Source organism: Aphelocoma coerulescens (genome assembly GCF_041296385.1).
Source record: "Aphelocoma coerulescens isolate FSJ_1873_10779 chromosome Z unlocalized genomic scaffold, UR_Acoe_1.0 ChrZ, whole genome shotgun sequence".
Lineage (NCBI taxonomy): Eukaryota > Metazoa > Chordata > Aves > Passeriformes > Corvidae > Aphelocoma > Aphelocoma coerulescens.
This window is the reverse complement of record NW_027184085.1, coordinates 1,933,371-1,951,306: the sequence shown is the minus strand read 5'-3', so window position 1 is coordinate 1,951,306 and position 17,936 is coordinate 1,933,371. Positions and strand designations below refer to the sequence as shown.

The 17,936-nt window shown below is 42.7% G+C and overlaps 1 protein-coding gene across 5 annotated transcripts in view; it reads right to left on the bottom strand.

Annotated features, from left to right (window-relative positions):
* Window positions 1-17,936, bottom strand: part of DYM (dymeclin) — a 212,316-nt gene that overhangs the window by 17,215 nt on the left and 177,165 nt on the right. For 4 of the 5 annotated variants that reach the window (XM_069001243.1, XM_069001244.1, XM_069001245.1 and 1 more), the window contains one exon: window positions 16,591-16,704. In XM_069001243.1, coding sequence (XP_068857344.1) covers window positions 16,591-16,704 — 114 coding nt within the window. Of the gene's footprint in view, window positions 1-14,660; window positions 14,831-16,590; window positions 16,705-17,936 lie in introns of those variants that run through there. The other variant, XM_069001246.1, reaches the window with a different exon arrangement.

Below are 17,936 nucleotides of genomic sequence, written 5' to 3'. Positions count from 1 at the left end.
TTACTTTGACCAAAGTTGCAAGATATTTGGAAACAACATGTCATGCGAATGCAGTGCCTTTGGCACTGGACTTTTCATTGGACTCACAACATATGCAACGAAGAAAGGGGAGGCTGCACAACACATGTGAAGCAGATTTAGTCACAGCAAAAAACGTAATAAAAGTATAGGGAGGCTTTCTAGGGAGGGAAACTTAGGGAATGTTATTTAGCTTGAGCAATTGTACAGCTCTGAAGTGAGCAGGGGCCGGGCTCTGGCTGGGAGCCCTCCTGTAAGATGTGTTGGACAGGGAGTTTTGGGCTGCTCATGAGTGTGGGGCTCCTGCCAAGCTCTTGCAAAGCCAAAGCTCTGCAGCTTTGGGCAGGGAAGCTCCTCTGTGCTCTCTTTCAGAAAAAATGGGATCATCCTTGAAGGTTAACAGAGTTCAAATGATGTGGCAGGCCAGCAGTTAGCAGAATGGAAGTAGCTTTGAGAAACGTACACGTGCAGAGAGTTGTTTACCCTGGTCAGAGCTCTGTTACCATGGGGAGAGACTTGGAAACTCTCACACTGCTTTCTCATCCTCCTGTTTCTCCAGCGCTTGCTTTCTGCCTTGTACTTGATACCTCTTTCTTGTAGCAGCTTCCTTAAACTAGTGAAATCAGCCAATCTAACATATCTTGTGTCAAACAACAGATACACAGACTGTTTCATGTTAGAATCTGTGTAAGTTTAAATTCTTCTCCTAAAAGTCTCTTACTTGTGCCCTTCCTTCCTATAAAGTGAGAGAATCACAGAACGGTAGAACGATTTGGATTGGCAGAGGGCTTAAAGACCATCCCTTTCCACCCTCTGCCGTGGGCAGGGACACCTTCCACTATCCCAAGTTGCTCCAAGACCCATCCAGCCTGGCCTTGGACACTGCCAGGGATCCAGGGGCAGCCACAGCTGCTCTGGGCACCCTGTGCCAGGGCCTCAGCACCCTCACAGTCAAGAATTCCCTCCTAATATCTAGTCTAAACATTCTTCTTCTGGTTTAAATTACCCTGTCTTTCTGAGTGCCACTGAAAAATTCAATTTAAGGACTATTACTTTATTTTTAAATTGCACACCTAAGTTAAAATGGATGCATGGACACCAGTGCAGTGTCCCAAGAGTTCACATGGAAAAATCAGAGCCTGTTGCTACCCTCTCTGGTTATTTCACATTGCAGTGAAAGGCCAGACTTCAGCTGTGCATAAAGAAATCTTTGACTGATCTCTTTTGGCAATCCATGCTCCGTTTAGTGACTGGACTTCCTATGTCATCTCCTGACCCTTCCCTCCACAAAGTTTGCAGAGCACCTAACATTAGCCCCTCACCATTTATTGCCTTGTGCAAGGATGATCTGCCATATGGACAGCAAAAGGATGGTAAACATTCCTCATCATGGATGACAGCTAGAAAATGTCACCAGTTATATTATCCTCCTCCAAAACTTTACTCCTAACAGCAATGGTTTCTGTTCATCACAGCCCAACAGCCTCCTCATGGGTGAGAACCAGCTGAGGCACCTTTCACGGGATGTGAGATGAAGATGGTAAGGGGTCCCCCTAACCCTGACTGTGTCACCAGTAGAACACAACCAGACTCTTCTCATCCAAGGAAGGAGAAGATCTTTGCAGTAGACTTCCCTTGCGTCCCTTACAGAAATATTTTTCTGCTCTCTACAGGTAGCATAAAGAATTACATAATTATTTCATAGAGTCATAGAATCCCAGAATGGTGTGGGAGGGACCTCTAAAGCTCATCCAGTTCTACCCCCTGCCATGGGCAGGGACACTTTCCACCAGATCAGGCTGCTCCAAGCCCCATCCAACCTGGCCTTGGACACTTTCAGGGATGGAGCATCCATCACCTCCCTGGGCAATGTGTACCAGTACTTTACCACCCTTATCATACAAAGTTTCTTCCTTATACCTTCATCTGAATCTACCTTCTTTTAGTTTAAAACTTTTACCCTTGTCTTGGGCAAAAAAAGAAACAAAACCTCATTGAATACTTCTTGTTACAAGACACTATTTCATCTACTAAAGCTTTTGCATGTAACTGCGTGAATTTTCATCTGTTGCCTTAATGGGAGCTAGTTAATTACAACCTCCAGAGTGCCACAGGCAAGGCTGAGACATTCAGCTCAGCTGGGTACAGGGCTGTGACTGCAGTTACAGCTCTGCGGAGCAGTGAAGGGAACTCAAGTGATGGCAAGATAAAGACAACCACGGGAGAGAAACAGCAAACTCCTGCTCTGCTGATCAACCTGCTCCTAGAAGCGGTTTATTTTCCCCTTTTCATTTTTACTGGTTTGAAGAAATGAGTCTCAGAATCACAGTACATATTATTGTATTAATGTTATTACATTTGCATTTATACAATTCAATTGTTACTGTTACCTAGTGCATGACAGTCCTGGATGGGCAGGTAGGACCTTGTTGTCTGCACATTTTCGTTTAAACTTTTTTTTTTTTAACTGGTTTGGGATAGCCAAAACACTGTCCAGCCTTCTGCAGGAGACTGACTTGCATAACAGTAATACGGAATAGCTCTTTGGAAGCAGCTATGGCAACTCCAGAATAAGGTGATTTCATTCCACTACAATTGTTGAGCTTTGCAAAGAAAGCAATGACTGGGGAATTAAGTGACTGAATCCAGAATGCAGCTTCCAGAAGGTAACTGGGATAATTTTTAGGGGTGGAGGGGACAGACATTAAGCCTCCATGTAAATATTAGTCTCCATGCAGACAGCAGCTTGGGAATAGGAGTGTCCTGTGCTAGCCCACCCTTCATCCTCATCTTGGCCAATGCACCTCATTCCTGAACTGCAGAATCACTGTACTCCAGTCACTCGCTCAAGCACCACCCTCCCAAGCTACCTTGGATTCTTGTGCAACACCCATCTCTGATGAATTCCTTCATTCTGGGATGAAATGTGCTTCCCTGTATTCCAGTAAGATAAACAAGCAGTCTGTATGAACGGGATGCATCTTTCCTAGAGAACTGTAACCAGACTACAAGGAAGACGTAAAGGAGAGAATAAAAACAGGTAATGTATTTGATTTTAAAACTACAGCTGTCACCATAACGCTGATGCCAGTGAAACCCTCACCAGTGCTTCTGAGAACCCTACATGTAAGGCTTTCTTACATTATATTTGCATTTATACGATTCAATTTTACTAGCTATTACTCCAAAATCATCTATTTTCAGACAGTCCTTTATCTTGTATGTATTCAAGAAAATTAAGATCTTAAGCAAGCATTAAAGAAAGGTGAGGCACTGGCTCAGATTTCCCAAAGAAGCTGTAGCTGTCCCATCTCTGGCAGTGTCCAAAGCCAGGTTGGACGGGGCTTAGAGCAAGCTGGGATAGTGGAAGGTGTCCCTGCCCATGGCAGGGGGTGGCACTGGATGGGCTTTTAAGCCCTTTCAACCCAAACCATTGGTTTGGTTCTAAACTCAAACCATAGGTCCAAACTATTTGGAGCGTCCCCAGCTGACAATAAAGGTCTTTTTGGGATCATGATAACTTCACTCATTTTTCAACATATAATGCAAGTGGATTTGGGTGTTACTGGCACTCTGATGGCCTTGATCATCAGCAGCCTCTCACTGACAGAATGAGGGATCTCCAAGCATGTACAGCTCTTAGCCATTTTGGGTTCCCTGGTTCACAATGGAAAGGACCAACATTATGAGATCCTCAGGAGTATTTATGACATACTGCTCCAAAATGGAAAATTGTATTTATACTACTAAACCACAATTTTTTAAAAGCAAGGAATGCTAAATTTGTAATATTTTTACATTAACTTGAGCTGCAGACATAACTTGGAAAACATCTGAATTTTACGAGCCTCAGTTATGTCAGTAACGAGGCCAACTCACCCACTTCTCCTCCTCTGCAGTGGCTCAGGCTCGCAGGATACAGGCTGTGAGCAGGGTCCCCTGCCTGGCACCAGCCCCAGGCGGATCCTGCAACACCAACCACGTCTCAGAGAGCGGCAGATGAGACTTGCACGGTGCTCTCACAGGTTGCAGATCAGCTGTTTACAGCCACTTTTTGTTCAAGGAACAAAGGATCATGAATTGCCATGAAGCTAAATGAGCTAAGAGAGCTCTAAATACTTCCACAGTGATTTGCTCATAATTAAAAGGAGAAAAAACACTCTACCATATTAGACTGCAAAAAATCTGTTTACAGGATTTTTGTATAAGAAGCAATGAAATTAAGTGAGACTGCATTACTTGCTACTGCTATCAATTAATGCAGCAACCACTTCCAGACATAATAATTACCATATGTGCACTGTGCTTTACCTCTGGGCTTATTAATTTCATACATGGGAGGTTACAACTATTGATTGCATTAAAACAGACTGATGTGTTACGAGAGACATGCTCCCAGTGCAACACATCGTCGCACAGACTGAAATGATTCAAGTGATACAGGAACAGATACCTGCATCCACCAGCAGACAACCTGCAAATGGTCATTTCTCCATCCCCACTTAAACACACAGACAGTATTGCAAGAGGAGTGAGCTCAGCTGATTAGGGACAAAATTAGGGGGTCTTAAGAGACAGATGTTGACCACTGGAGAAGTGAAAAATCCCTAGGACTACCTCCTATTAATATAAATAAATGAATAAAACCATAACGGCTCTTTATTTCTCAATGCAACTTGCACAATGGAGAAATTGCTCATGTTTAGGTTGAGTACTAGGAAAAACTTTTTGACTGAGAGGGTTGTCCAGCCCTGGCACAGCTGCCCAGGGCAGTGGTGGAGTCCCCATTCCTGCAGGGATTTAAAAGCCGCGTGGATGTGGTACCTGGGGACATGGGGTAGTGGTGGCCTTGGCAAGGCTGAGGGAAAAGCTGGACTTGATCGTCTTAGAGGGCTTTTCCAACCCAGATGATTCTGTGATTGACAACCAGCTCCGGCTTGCAAACTTCAGAGCAGCCTGGGGCTTGGCAAGTCTCAAAAAAATATGCATCTGCATTTTTAAAAGTGCATTTGTTTTTTAGAAGGTTGCCGAAAACTTGATCCATAATGAAAGACAGTGACCTCCAAACAGCATCTAAAAAGTGTGGTGTTTACCTTGCTATTACACAGCTGGGTTTCTAACTACATGCAAAACCAGCAATACACTCAGAAAAAAATGCACTTGGGGTTTTTTTTGTCATCCTATATACATAATTAAAGACATATTTCCATTCAATTCTGGTTAAGCTCCTACAAGTTATGTATAAGTTATACATATAGCTTAGGCTTTAAAGCCTCCCTTAAACAACAAAGCATTGTTTATGTTTTTAATAAATCTTAATTTTCACTCCTCTAATTCAGAAGACATTTTTTGAAGCAAGAATACACTGAATTCAGTAGGCAAATCTCTCATTAACATAATTCAACTGTCCTAAAATGATTCAATTTCCCTAAAATAATATTTATAAAGACAGTGGTAACTGTGATGCAGAGAGCTAAATGTAACAGGCAAAATTATCCTGCATTAGTAGTGTATTCATAGAGTGTGAGTGTGTCATCAATTTTCACAAACCCTTAAAAGTAGGAAGGAACCTGGCTGTTTTTCAGCAAAAGCACTAAAAACAAGCATCAGGCACAAAGAGTTAATATATTCTTCCTACTTCTGAGAGCAGGAACGGGCCGATTTCGTCAGTGAGGTTTGGCAGCGCGTGAAATCCTGTAACCAATTCCATTTCCTGATAAATGAACGGTCCACAGGGAAAAGTCAGCCAGAGGCTTTGGGAACTGCCGAGTGCTCAGACATGACCGAGAGGCTCCTGGAAGGAGCCAGACTGTCTCTTTGCTTATCGCCGCCCAGCCGAGCGGCACCAGCGGATCACCGGTGCTGCCAGACTGCGCTGCGAGCCCAGGCTGCGGCACAGCCGCTTCAGCCGCACGGGAGAGCCCCCAGAAAACACACCAGCCCCAGCATACGCCTGACATCAGGCTCTAGGAACTCTGAGAACACATGGCCGTGTAAGACAGGCATTGGGATGGGACTTGTAATAGTCTGCATTGTTTATGTGCTTCAGAGCCAAGTGCTAGGAGTGACTCGGTATTCTGGAGCTGAGGATCTCTCCCCCACCCTTCCAACAGGAAAAAGCCAAATACAGAATGATAAATCATTCATTATTGGTTAGATTTTGGCATCAGTGAGGCTGTGAAGGAGGGGTTTTCAATTGGAGCTATAGGGTGCATCACCTCAGAGCTGAACATCACTCTCAAGTTCTAAACCGTTCTTTGAGCTACAAATTGATTTTTTTAAAGTTATCTTCATAAATGTGACTGATAGTCTTACTGAATGTTAACAGCAAATATCAACTCTAATAGCAAAATGACAAATGTGCCTCAACCCAAGCTCAGCCCTGAGTTTCTGATCTATTTAAATACCAACTTTTCAGACAGAGTTGACCTGGATGTTTGTTCACTTTCCTATTATTACAAATCAATTCACAACTCCAACATTTTTACAGGAAATTCAAGTAGCTTGACACACACAGAACTGAACTTTCAAAAGTCTAAAATTTGAGCTTGTAAAAAAAATAAAGTACTGCCAGTCTGATGACCCCTGAAGGGAAGTTAAAAGAAAAAAAAAAAGAAAAAGCTCAAATAATAACTTCAGGCCCTTCATTACCAAAATCCTGGGTAACTTTTCAAGTGGCTTGCAGGCTTATAATAGCAACAACGTCTGCAATTGATTAGCTCCCCCAACACAACCAGATGTCTTGGTGACAGGGAGAAAGTACTGTGGGTTTGGAGTTTACTGGGATGCACAATATCCCATCACTGTAAACAAAATAATAAATGGGAAGGTGGGGAAGCTAAAGAAATATTATGCTTGTTCTCAATGTGTCTGAATCCAGTTTTACTGCATGTTCTAAGTCATTGGAAAGCCAAGGATAAATTCTTTCTTGCTCCCAAAGAAAATGCCAAAGACTTGGTTGAGTCTGTCCTTTATCACAGCACCACTACTCATTCCTTTGCTGCGATCTTGGGTGCTTTCTGCTCAAGGCTGTGAAAAACACAAGCTAATGGCATAAAAGAATGACAGTCCTCTACATTCACTATCTGCACAGGTTTGCAAACAAGGTATGAGGCTTTGGAGGAACACCAGAGCACTATTTCAGACATAACACCCACACGTAGACCAAACAAACTCCTTGTTCCTGCCTGACTTTAACTCACATTAATTAATGCATGCTTTAAACCTCAAATGAGAAAAGCGGGAACACGTGAAGGAGATACAAAAAAGATCTCTTCTTTGGACCATTTTGCTATTCACAACTCTGCTGCCTTTAAAGCATCCTTGATCCTTTTTGGGCTACTTCTGTGCTTCCATCAAATACCACGACAACTCCATGCACAGCATTGCATAATGAGCAAGGAACACAGTAGCAAGAACACGAGTAGTCTTCCTTCTCCTCTCTTCAGGACGTGGCATTAAAGAGGAGGATAAGACAGCAGGTATGGAGTGCCACAGGCTGGCTGACATAAGCAAAGCCCAGCACTGCAGCATTAGTATTTCTATCACAGAATCACAGAATGGTTTGGGTTGGAGGGCACCTTAAAGCTCATCTTGTTCCACCCACTGCCATGGGCAGGGACACCTTCCACTATCCCAGGCTGCTCCAAGACCCATCTAGCCTGGCCTGGAACACTTCCAGGGATCCAGGGGCAGCCACAGCTTCTCTGAGCACCCTGTGCCAGGGCCTCCCCACCCTCACAGCTAGGAACTTCTTCCCAAAATCTAACCTAAACTTACAACAAGCAGTCAAAGTACATTGAAGGGATTCATACATCAGTATCTTACTTGAATTTTAATCTGTGTAAGAGAAGTTATTCACCAAGAAGGGTGACAAAATGTAAACTATTCAAGATGAGAGTGAGCAAAAGCTGATGGATTTGGTGTGTGTAACCCGAGTCACCCCCGGCTCCTTTGAGCTGACTGTGCACCTGCCAACAAGGCTCTTCCTCCATCCCATCTCTGCTTGAGCTGCTTCTCTCAATCCACTCCAGCTGAGGTGGCTGAAGGCCAGGAGTTCACAGACCCAGTTTTGCTGCTCTGCTCACACACAGCACAGGCAGAAACAAAGCTCTCATGGCATGGTCATCAGCCTGGTGAGATGCTCACCAGGCTGATGACCATGGCATCAGCTCCATTTTCTGAGCTACCACACAATCAATGCAATCCCCACAGAGCAGCAGCCAGGGAAATCAGGGAGAGGGCAGGGGAACATGAAACACAGTCCCTCTTTCCTCCTAATACCAGTCACTGTGAGCCACACACTCCCCCACCATGGGATTCACAAAGCCTTGGGGCCTGCCTGGTGTCCTGCTCGCATTGTGCCTCGTACCATCTCCTAAGCATGAAGATAAAGCCTGACAACCTTGAGAATGTTGGAGCCACCAGCAAAACTTCCCAGTGAAAGCAGGATTTTCCCCATGGAAATGAATGCTTCAGTGACTAGGAAGAAAACAAGATTGAAGTTCTCAGTTTAATCTTCATCTCTGAAGAAAAGCTTTATACAAGTGCTCTAAGTTGAAAGCATGATTACTATTTTCTGTTCAAAGGGATTTTTGGGTGCTTTACAATAAGAAACTGATATTACATGAGAAACAGTTTGAAGATCAGAGATTCAAAAGTTTGCTAATGCATATTTTCCTGTGTTGATGCTGCAGTGATGTTTATATTACTCTTCAATAGGGAGGTGTCAGAAAAGCATTAGTATGTTTTTAACTGTGTGCCAGGCAGACAAGCAAAATAAAATAGCTGGGGTTTTTTCTTGTTCTAGTCAACAATGCCAAAAGTTACTGTTTATTTTTCTCCGCCCCCATGAAAGAATTTATAACCACTGAAGTAAACTCAAGTTAAAAAGCTGGTTTTAATCCCAAATATTGACTGACAGCTGCTGTGTAAAAGCAAACCTAACTTGTTTGGGTTCTCAGAAGTGTTCACATTTGAAAAATTTAGTTTCCTGGAATAATTTGAGGGGTGGTTTTTGGTGGGTTTTTTTTTTTTGGTCCCTTTCCCTATAATGCTACAAAAATAATTTAAAGAATGTAATCGTGTATAATTTTCACACTTGTAAGACAACTGGGGAAAGGTGGAAAGCACATCCCCTTTTCAAACAGCCTGAAGAGTAACATGTAAATATGGTGTTGGTTACAGCGTGAGTGAACTCCCTTTGGGAGTGCCAGGTAGAGGTTTTGAGTGCCACTGCTGCTAGGCCTGGCAACAGTCAAGCAGATAAAACACTCAGCTGTAACTAAGACCTTGTGTGCAAAGGGACTCATCTTACACCACACCAAAGAAACCCAAATCTTTACAAATCCATGCAAACACTTAGATGAATGGGTAACTGTAAGAAGAATTCTTGTTGGTTTGGTTTTATTTAAATATAAAAATACTAAAGCAAACTTTGATAAATGAATAATATGCTTGATAAATTACTCACGAACACTGCCAGCCTATGCCAACATTTCAAACATCTTGAGTTCAGCAATATGAAGCTCCGTGGATCACAAGTTTCAAGTCAAACTACATTGCTAAGGACCACAGTAGAATTTATTTCTTTTTCCCTAAAGTTTCTAAGTTAACTGATTTCTTCCATTTTACATGAAGGATGCTTCTGAAAATGAAGTGTTGTTAGTATTCAATCCAACTCATCAGCTGTATTTGCATTACACACGGCTAAAAACGAGGCTCTCTAAAGACTGCTGAAATCCACTTTTAACCATGGAACAACAGGAGTCATTGCATTTCAAAAACACCTAAGTGTTCAAAAGTCATGCAGATGTGGCACTCAGGGACATGAGTTAGTGGTGGCCTTGGCCACCTTGGGGAAACAGTTGTACTCGTCATTTTAGAGGGCTTTTCTGACCTAAACGACTCTGTGATTCCATGACTTTGAATCCACAGATGGTAAAGTGAATTTACTTTGGCCATTTGCTTTTTCAGTGTTAAAGCAACCAGGCACATAAGCAAATTTTTTTGTTAACATGCTATGTATTATAACTAGCTACTGAACCCTACTTCCTACTAAAGTCATATTTCTGTGGATTATCATATTAATGCTTAAAAGTGAGGGTGGTATTTATTTCTGAACTAAACCCCCAAAGCTTTTGTTCCCTTCTGGGATGATGCAGTTATTTTCTTCCTGTAAGGTTTCAAACTACAAAGTCAGGAGTTCCCATACAATGCATTATGTCAGCAAGTATCTAACTTCAAGCACTATAATAATCACAGTTTTTCCATAGTATTTTTCACATACTTTAGATCTTGCCTACACACAAGTTTGCACCATTTAATTAAACAGATTTAAATGATAGAAACTCCTGCTTGGACATACTTATTATAAAGTGGTGTCATTCAGTTTAGTTTCAACTCATTCTCACCAATTTAAGTAGCCAGGCTTACATTAATAGAAGAGCACCTGCATAAGGGTTTGCCCTGGCTCAGACAGACAGACAGGTTTATAATCCCACTGTAAGATTAGCCAGAGTCAGCTGAGTGCAGACATGTCTTCAACTGCTCACAGTTTCACAATGATAAGTTATTTTCTGACCACAAAGCCCATCAAAACTTTCAAGATCATTTTTTCCCCCTGGAATTTTGATTACCCCAAATAATATTTCTCAAGGGATGTGGAGTATATTCTTCTCTACTCGAGGTCTCTGAGAACCCGACCTCTAAAACAAATGCCTTCAAAAGAAACATGAGTTATTGTCCATCACTCACAGGTCAGCTCACGGAAGCAGGGAAGTCCGACATCTTAATTGAGGGTATAAATTGTCAGAAAGACATATACAATCCATAAATACTCTTATTCTTAGCATATGGTCAGTGTTCTGGAAAGGCCCAAAAAGGCACTTTGTTTAAAAGTTTCTTACACTTCTGTCACTAATCTGATCTTCTTCAGGTTAAGGGTTAACAGCAGCTGAGGGTCAGCAAAAGGAAGTCTGTGTTATAGACGCCTGCCTAGCGTCAGACCGAGGGATGTATAAGACACAATCAGCTTCCACTGTAATAAGAACTTTGACCTTTGAGCCAGAAAAAAAAAAGAAAAAAAAAAAAAGATATCAGGAAGAACTGGATGAATTTATTTTTTAAGGAAGTTTTCTGTCTCTCTTGCTTAGTGCTGTGCCCTGGAGCTCTGTAAATGAGTTGCTGGTCTCTGTAACTCCTCTGTCCCTACCTTTTTACAGTGTCACACAGAGTTAATTTGTGAACTATTCCACCAAAAACCCCACAGCAGCAAAAGTGTTAGCGTAGTAAAACAAACACAAGAAAGCTGTACACAGCTTTTAAAGCAATTACAGATCTGCCCCAAGGTTTAATTTGGATTATTAAAGACCACTGGTCTGGATCCTGAATCCAGCATCTTGCTGTGGCCAAATAACAACCACTCAGGACTAAGGACAGCAGGACAGAGGAGAAAAAAAAAAAAAGAAATCATAATCAGGAGCAATTCTAATAGAAATGGGGCAATGGACAGTTTCTTTGGATCAACAGGGTGCATATATATGGAACACTACCAGTTTCCTTTGCCACCTGGGTGCTGTGCAGGGCTGCCCACGTCCTGTCCCTCTGCATCGTGTGATGGCACCACTGACTGCTCAACAGATGATGTCTCCTCTCTGGGAGGAGCATCTGCAGAAGCAGGAAAATTCTTCCAAAGAGAGCTCAGTACACAAGCCAAGAGATTGTTTAGGCTCCTTTGGTTTTGGGGACTTTACATGCACTTTCTTTTATGGCCATTCCCCTTCTCTGATTTGCTGTGAGCACAAGTCTGATGGGGAGTGGTTGAGGGAGCTGGGAAAGGGGCTCAGGCTGGAGCAAAGGAGGCTCAGGGGGGACCTTGTGGCTCTGCACAAGTCCCTGACAGGAGGGGGCAGCCAGGGGGGTCGGGCTCTGCTCCCAGGAACAGGGACAGGAGGAGAGGAAAGACCTCAAGCTGTGCTGGGGAGGGTCAGTTTGGACATTAAGGAAAATTTCTTTACATAAAGGTCTGTCAATTCCTGGCATAGGTTGCCAAAGGGCAGTGGTGGAGTCCCCATCCCCGGAGGAATTTAAAAGCCACATGGATGTGGCACTTGGGAACAATGGGTCAATGGTGGCCTGGGCAGTGCTGGGGAATGGTGGGACTTGGTGGTCTTGGATGGCTTTTCCAACCTAAATGATTCTGTGATTCTAACAAAGCACCTGTGCTTGACATCTGGTGTTGAATTCACTGCCACTGCAGTCAACAACCATGTTAATATCATGACATTTTTTGTAGCTGAAACTCTGGTGCTGGTGCTTCTACCCCAGGGTGATGTGCCAGGGATACAAAGCTGCTCTGGTCCACTTCCCAGGCAGTATCTGTCATCACCATGATGACAATTTACTCCTCCCCTGTGCCCTGGTGCCTCAGTGATTAGCAGCTTTTTCCAGCGAAACAAATGGAAGCTGATGGAGTTGGATGTGTAACGTTAATAGGAGGGGGAACCTATGAGAAGTGCTTTTAACACCTAAAGTGAAACTTGTTCTGTCAAGAGACTGAAGGCTTTTACCTCTTCTCCTTTTACATATTCTGTGAAATTTTAATGCCCATCGAACTCAAATGCACTTCAATAAATATTAAATTTTGTACCATACCAAAAAGGTGAGAGCTGATGGCATAATGGCACGTCTGCATAGCACACAAAGAACATCTGACAGAGTGCACACTGATGACAAAATACTCATTGACATGGGGAGAAAAGGACTAGGAGAAAAACACAAGCAGCTCAGAAAATGGTCATGAAAAACAAATCTCCATCTTAAGTGGCTTAGGTAATGGGAACTTTTCTTTTATAAAGCATTAAACGTGGCCTCCCAAGAGTGATCATTCCATGAAACCTAATGTCAGCTTCCAGTCACTAGCTGGCATTTGAAACAAGTTTTCCCACTTATTGCAGAAGCGTGGTTATCTGCTGGCTAACTCCCCTTGAAATCCTGAGATAAGTCACAGGCTCCAGACACGGTACCGCTTCTCTCATTCTCCTAATCCTGAAAGTACAGATAGTTCACCAAAGGGAAGAAAGGCAGCCTGAGAACTTTAAAAAAAAATAAAGAGAAAGAAAGAATGAGGCCAATTTTCACCTATCACTATGATCTCTAAATTGCCTTTAATAAGCTTCTGCAATATAGCAGGGAGCCTGGATTGTGGGCTGCTCATCTGCGAAGGAGACAGCTCCATCTCCACGCCATGGCTTCTGCCTCCATTCCGGGCATATTAACTTCATTTATCTCCTCCCACAGACTGAGGGAGAAATAACCAGCTCTTGATTTCAGCACCTGCCCTTTATCTCTCTGTTTGTGCAGAAGTCTTCTAAAAGGCTAATTGCTCAGCTTGGACTTTCTTGGCCTTACACAGTACACAGCTAAAAGCATATGCTTAAAATAACGCTAATTATATTGTTTGTCTCCAGTCAGACTGCTCCAGGACTGGAAGGAAAATCTGAGTTAGATCTCCCATTTCCCAATAATTATTTGCTAAGAAAATGCAAGATATCTTTCCTAACACAGACACACACACACACACATATATATATATTTATCCATGACCTACTGTTACTACACATGCTCACTTTGCATCTCGTGCTGCTTCCCACTGTGGAAGGAAGCAGGAGCACCAGGGTGTGCTCCCAAACTTATAAGCTCCATTATGCAGATGAAGATCGTGGCTTTAAGTGCTGTTATTTTTAGTTGATGTTGATTCATGTTTGAACTATGGGCTAAGCAACAGACTCAGGACCTGAATACATGTAGCGCCTCTTGAATGCTCACTTCCTTGACAAAGGCCAAGATAAGCAACTTGAAAACATTCACTTGAAAACATCCGTGCATACATTAGGTACTTACACACCAGAAAAAAACATCATTGTCTGAGCTGCAGGGAAGTGAGTGAGTAAAATCTCTGCCTCAGCCCTCATTTTCCAAATCATATCCATGTTTCAACCACCTCCCCCAGAGTGCTTCAGCTGAAGATGGTTATTTCTAGGAGGCAGGAATAATATCTCTGCAGGGTCTCCTGTACTTTACAGTACTTCAGTATGCTGTGGCACAAAAGGCAGGGATGTCTTGAAAATTAGCTAACAATTAACTGCAAAGCTGATATATATATATATTCTTGGGATTGAACTCCACAGCTTTGCACACTGGAGTTACGTGTAGGTTGTGTCAACACAGATCCAACAAATTCACCATTTCTGCAGACACTGTCCAAGCTGGCTGGGCACAAGCTGACCCCTGTCCTGGGGACAGCTCTGGGCCCCTCACAACAAGAGAGACATTGAGGGGCTGGAGTGTGTCCAGGGCAGGGAACGGAGCTGGGAAGGGGCTGGAGCCCCAGGAGCGGCTGAGGGAGCTGGGAAAGGGGCTCAGGCTGGAGCAAAGGAGGCTCAGGGGGGACCTTGTAGCTCTGCACAAGTCCCTGAAAGGTGCCACCAAAGCCAGTGTGGGTAGGGCTGCTCCCACCCATCCAGACTTGCCCAGAGAGTGTCATTAAAGACATCAGGATTAAAGCTTTCTCCTTTATTTAGCTGCTGAAATGCCTCAGAGTTGCCAGAGTTATTGTGTAACTATATCTTCAGTCTGATCTTAATATGAGTTTGTCGAGCTTTAGAATAGCTTCCTCTGAAAACCTCAGAGACTGAAGTGGGAAGACCTGAGGAACTAGGAGACTTCAGGAGAGAGGCACAAGGACAGAGGGCACGAAGACTCACAAGGCCATTTCTACAGGAGGGAAACGTGTGATGCTCCTTGTCACTATCTGTGCAAAGGAAGGATGTTATTTGCACGTACAAATTCAAGACAATACATATATTTATCCATATATACACACACTTTTGCTCTGGCCAAACTGCTAATCAGCAAAAGTATTAAAAAAGAAAAAAAAAAAAGGAAAAAAAGGAAACCAAAGAGAAAAAAAAAAAAGACAAAACCCAGTAGGTGTAAGTGGGCAGTATAGAAGACTTATGTGCCAAGCTGTCTGTATTCACTTTGTAAGTCTGTCCTGAAACTCAAGTGCTCCAGAGGAAAGGGAATTGCTCCAAGCAACACTAAGCACCCTTAAAACTGGAAGCACTCAACCATTTGGTGAGGACTTCCAGAGCTTGGCACATACCAAAAACTACTGTTTTGTTGCTTTAAGTGGAAATATAACTATATGATTTTGAATAGTGTACATCATTAATGCAGAAAATTTAAACTTGATGGGATTTCACTCCAGAAACAGCATTTCTGTAAATTGTGGCCTTACATGTCAGGTTTTTTTTAAGCAGTGAATTTATTTGGTGATGGCTCTGTGTCAAGAAGGAATCACTGTAGCCTCAATGTAAGAGCTTTTAATTATCTGCACATAAGTCGTCATAGAAACAGCCAAAGTTTCAGTGTTCCTCTGTATTCACAGCACCACCACTAGAAAGGACAACCTGAAGGGCTGGATTTGGATCCAACACCTCTGGCTGGTGTTACTCAGGCTATTCCTGTACTGCGGCTCAGGACTCGGACTCTAGACCAACCTCTCCCAAAGTAATTCAGTCTGTGTGACTGAAGATGTGCCATCTCAGGGACACAGGGAACTGCAGGAAAGACATTAGTATATGCAGCCAGCTAGAAAATTCCCACTGGGTGTTTTAAAATTACCAACGTATAAATAAATTACCAGCCGTCACCAGAGGCCGTATGGACTCAGTGTGCCTTATCAGAGGATATTTTACTAAAGTTACCACAAAAGAAATGGTGCTCTCACTCTCTTATCACAGAGTAGGAACAAAAATAGTTCTTCAGAAAACAGACAGTATTTAAAATACATTTGGCATAACAGAGAAACAAGATTCATCGTGTTTAAAAAACACACACAGCTCCCATTTGCTTACTTACCCACTTACACAGATTTCTTTATTGCAGTATTTAAACATCACACAACCATTAATGGATTTTAGCCTCACAAAACCTGTCAAGTTGGTAAATCCCTCAAGAGATTTGAGACATTCTCAGAAACGAATGGAGGGGACTGCTCAGGATTATAGATAAAGCTCATCATCATGTTGACTAGACCTACAGGTTCTGAACTGATTTTCACTAGGCTGGGTAATTCTCAACTAAAGCCTGCAAAATTTATCTTTATAGCATTTAATATAGACCCAGACAGAGGTGCAGAGCACTAGAGACAGAACAAGAAATTAATCAAAAGAGAGAATTATCAGTGTTTGGTTACAGCATAACTAAACAACAGATGGAGAGAGGAGCCTGCATCTCCAGGATATGATGAAGAAAACCTTAGCTTCAGCAAATTTTAATTCCTCCACAGGCTTCAATTTATTAACTAATCACAAAAACTCACCCAAACACTTAGCAAAAATTAGGAATTTAAATGAAAACATACACATATGGCAATAGACAGTATAATCACTTATCAGTCACTACTGATAGGAGAGATGATTTTTTAATGTAACAGATATAAAGGGCATATATATGTGTACTTGATTGGAACAGTACACTTTAAGTGATGAGATCTTGAGCACTTACTCTTAGCCTGTCTTTGGGCAAAGCAACAGCCCCTTGCTTGATGATTTCCAGAACTCGTTCCACTGACAGCTCAGCTCCAGCTTGCTCTAATCGGGAGCTGAAAAAGCTGATCACCTGGAATGAAACATCACAGCACATAAATAAATAGAAGAAATCTTTGGATCAATTTATACACAAAGCTGTCATCTTCTTTTTTGGCACTGCTGTATCTGCACTTCTTTATGAATAATCACATTATTGCCTGTGTCACAGCCAGGGAGACTTTTTTAATGTCAAGTTAGCGCTACTCTCAGCATCCTCCTGCAGTCATTTTTAACAGACAGATAATTTTACAATTTAACACACAGAGCTGAATTAATAAATTTTCATTTTCAAGTACTGTGCACTGACATATGCCTATATTTCTCTCTGCAAGTTCTGCCCATCAGGCTTTTGAGTTCTTCCAGTCTTTCTATAATTTGAGCTAGAAATTTACCTTGATTGTGAAGCATTAAAGTAAAATCACTATAGTTTCACTGACTTCTGGACAAAAGGCTTTAAGACAACTATTAAGTATCTCAGTATGAGAGACTACATGATTTCCTGGGGATTGTGCAGCACTCTAAGCCACAGCAAGTGGATGGTGAGAAGAAAGCCCACAAAGCTCCTCTTCTACCCAGACTATCCACCCCAAGTGCCGCACATACCTTCTACATCCTGCATGCTAGGCCCAAGGACCTGCACATTTCTTCTCATCTTCCAAACATCCCCCTAGTGAATCCAAGATGATTTTCCCCATATTCCCCTCCCCACCCCCTTTTCTGTGACCCAGCTGGTCCTTGTTAGCTAGAACTCAGCTAGGTCAGGCTTTAACTTTTATCCCTCTCCAAGCTCAGTAGGTCACACCAGAAGCAGACATGCCACCGGCAGTTCTCCAGGTGGGACATCAGAACACCTCGATTTCTATAGCTCCTTTCATCCAAAAGAACACACTTTGCAAAGCCCATCCCTTATCACAGGGAAACTCCTCAGTCACACAGGGGATCCAGGACTCAGAACAACACAAAAAGGGTCTGGGGAAAAATTTCAACACCTACTTAGAATTCTCTGAAGTACCACAAGAGGCACTTGGTAGAACCTGTCTACACCAGAGCACCTGGCTACCCCTGGGCTGGAGGCAAGCACAATGGTGATAGTAGCTTCTGCAAAATCCTGTGAGCTTTGGACACACTCTCTGTGGAAAAATACTGATGTTCACTTGTATCTGAATCACAGTCCCAGTCCATCAAGTAATCTTCGTTAATTCTCCCAAGTAGAAGGGGGGAGAAGTGTATTATACTACAGAATCTCTGCTGAGCTCTCTTTGT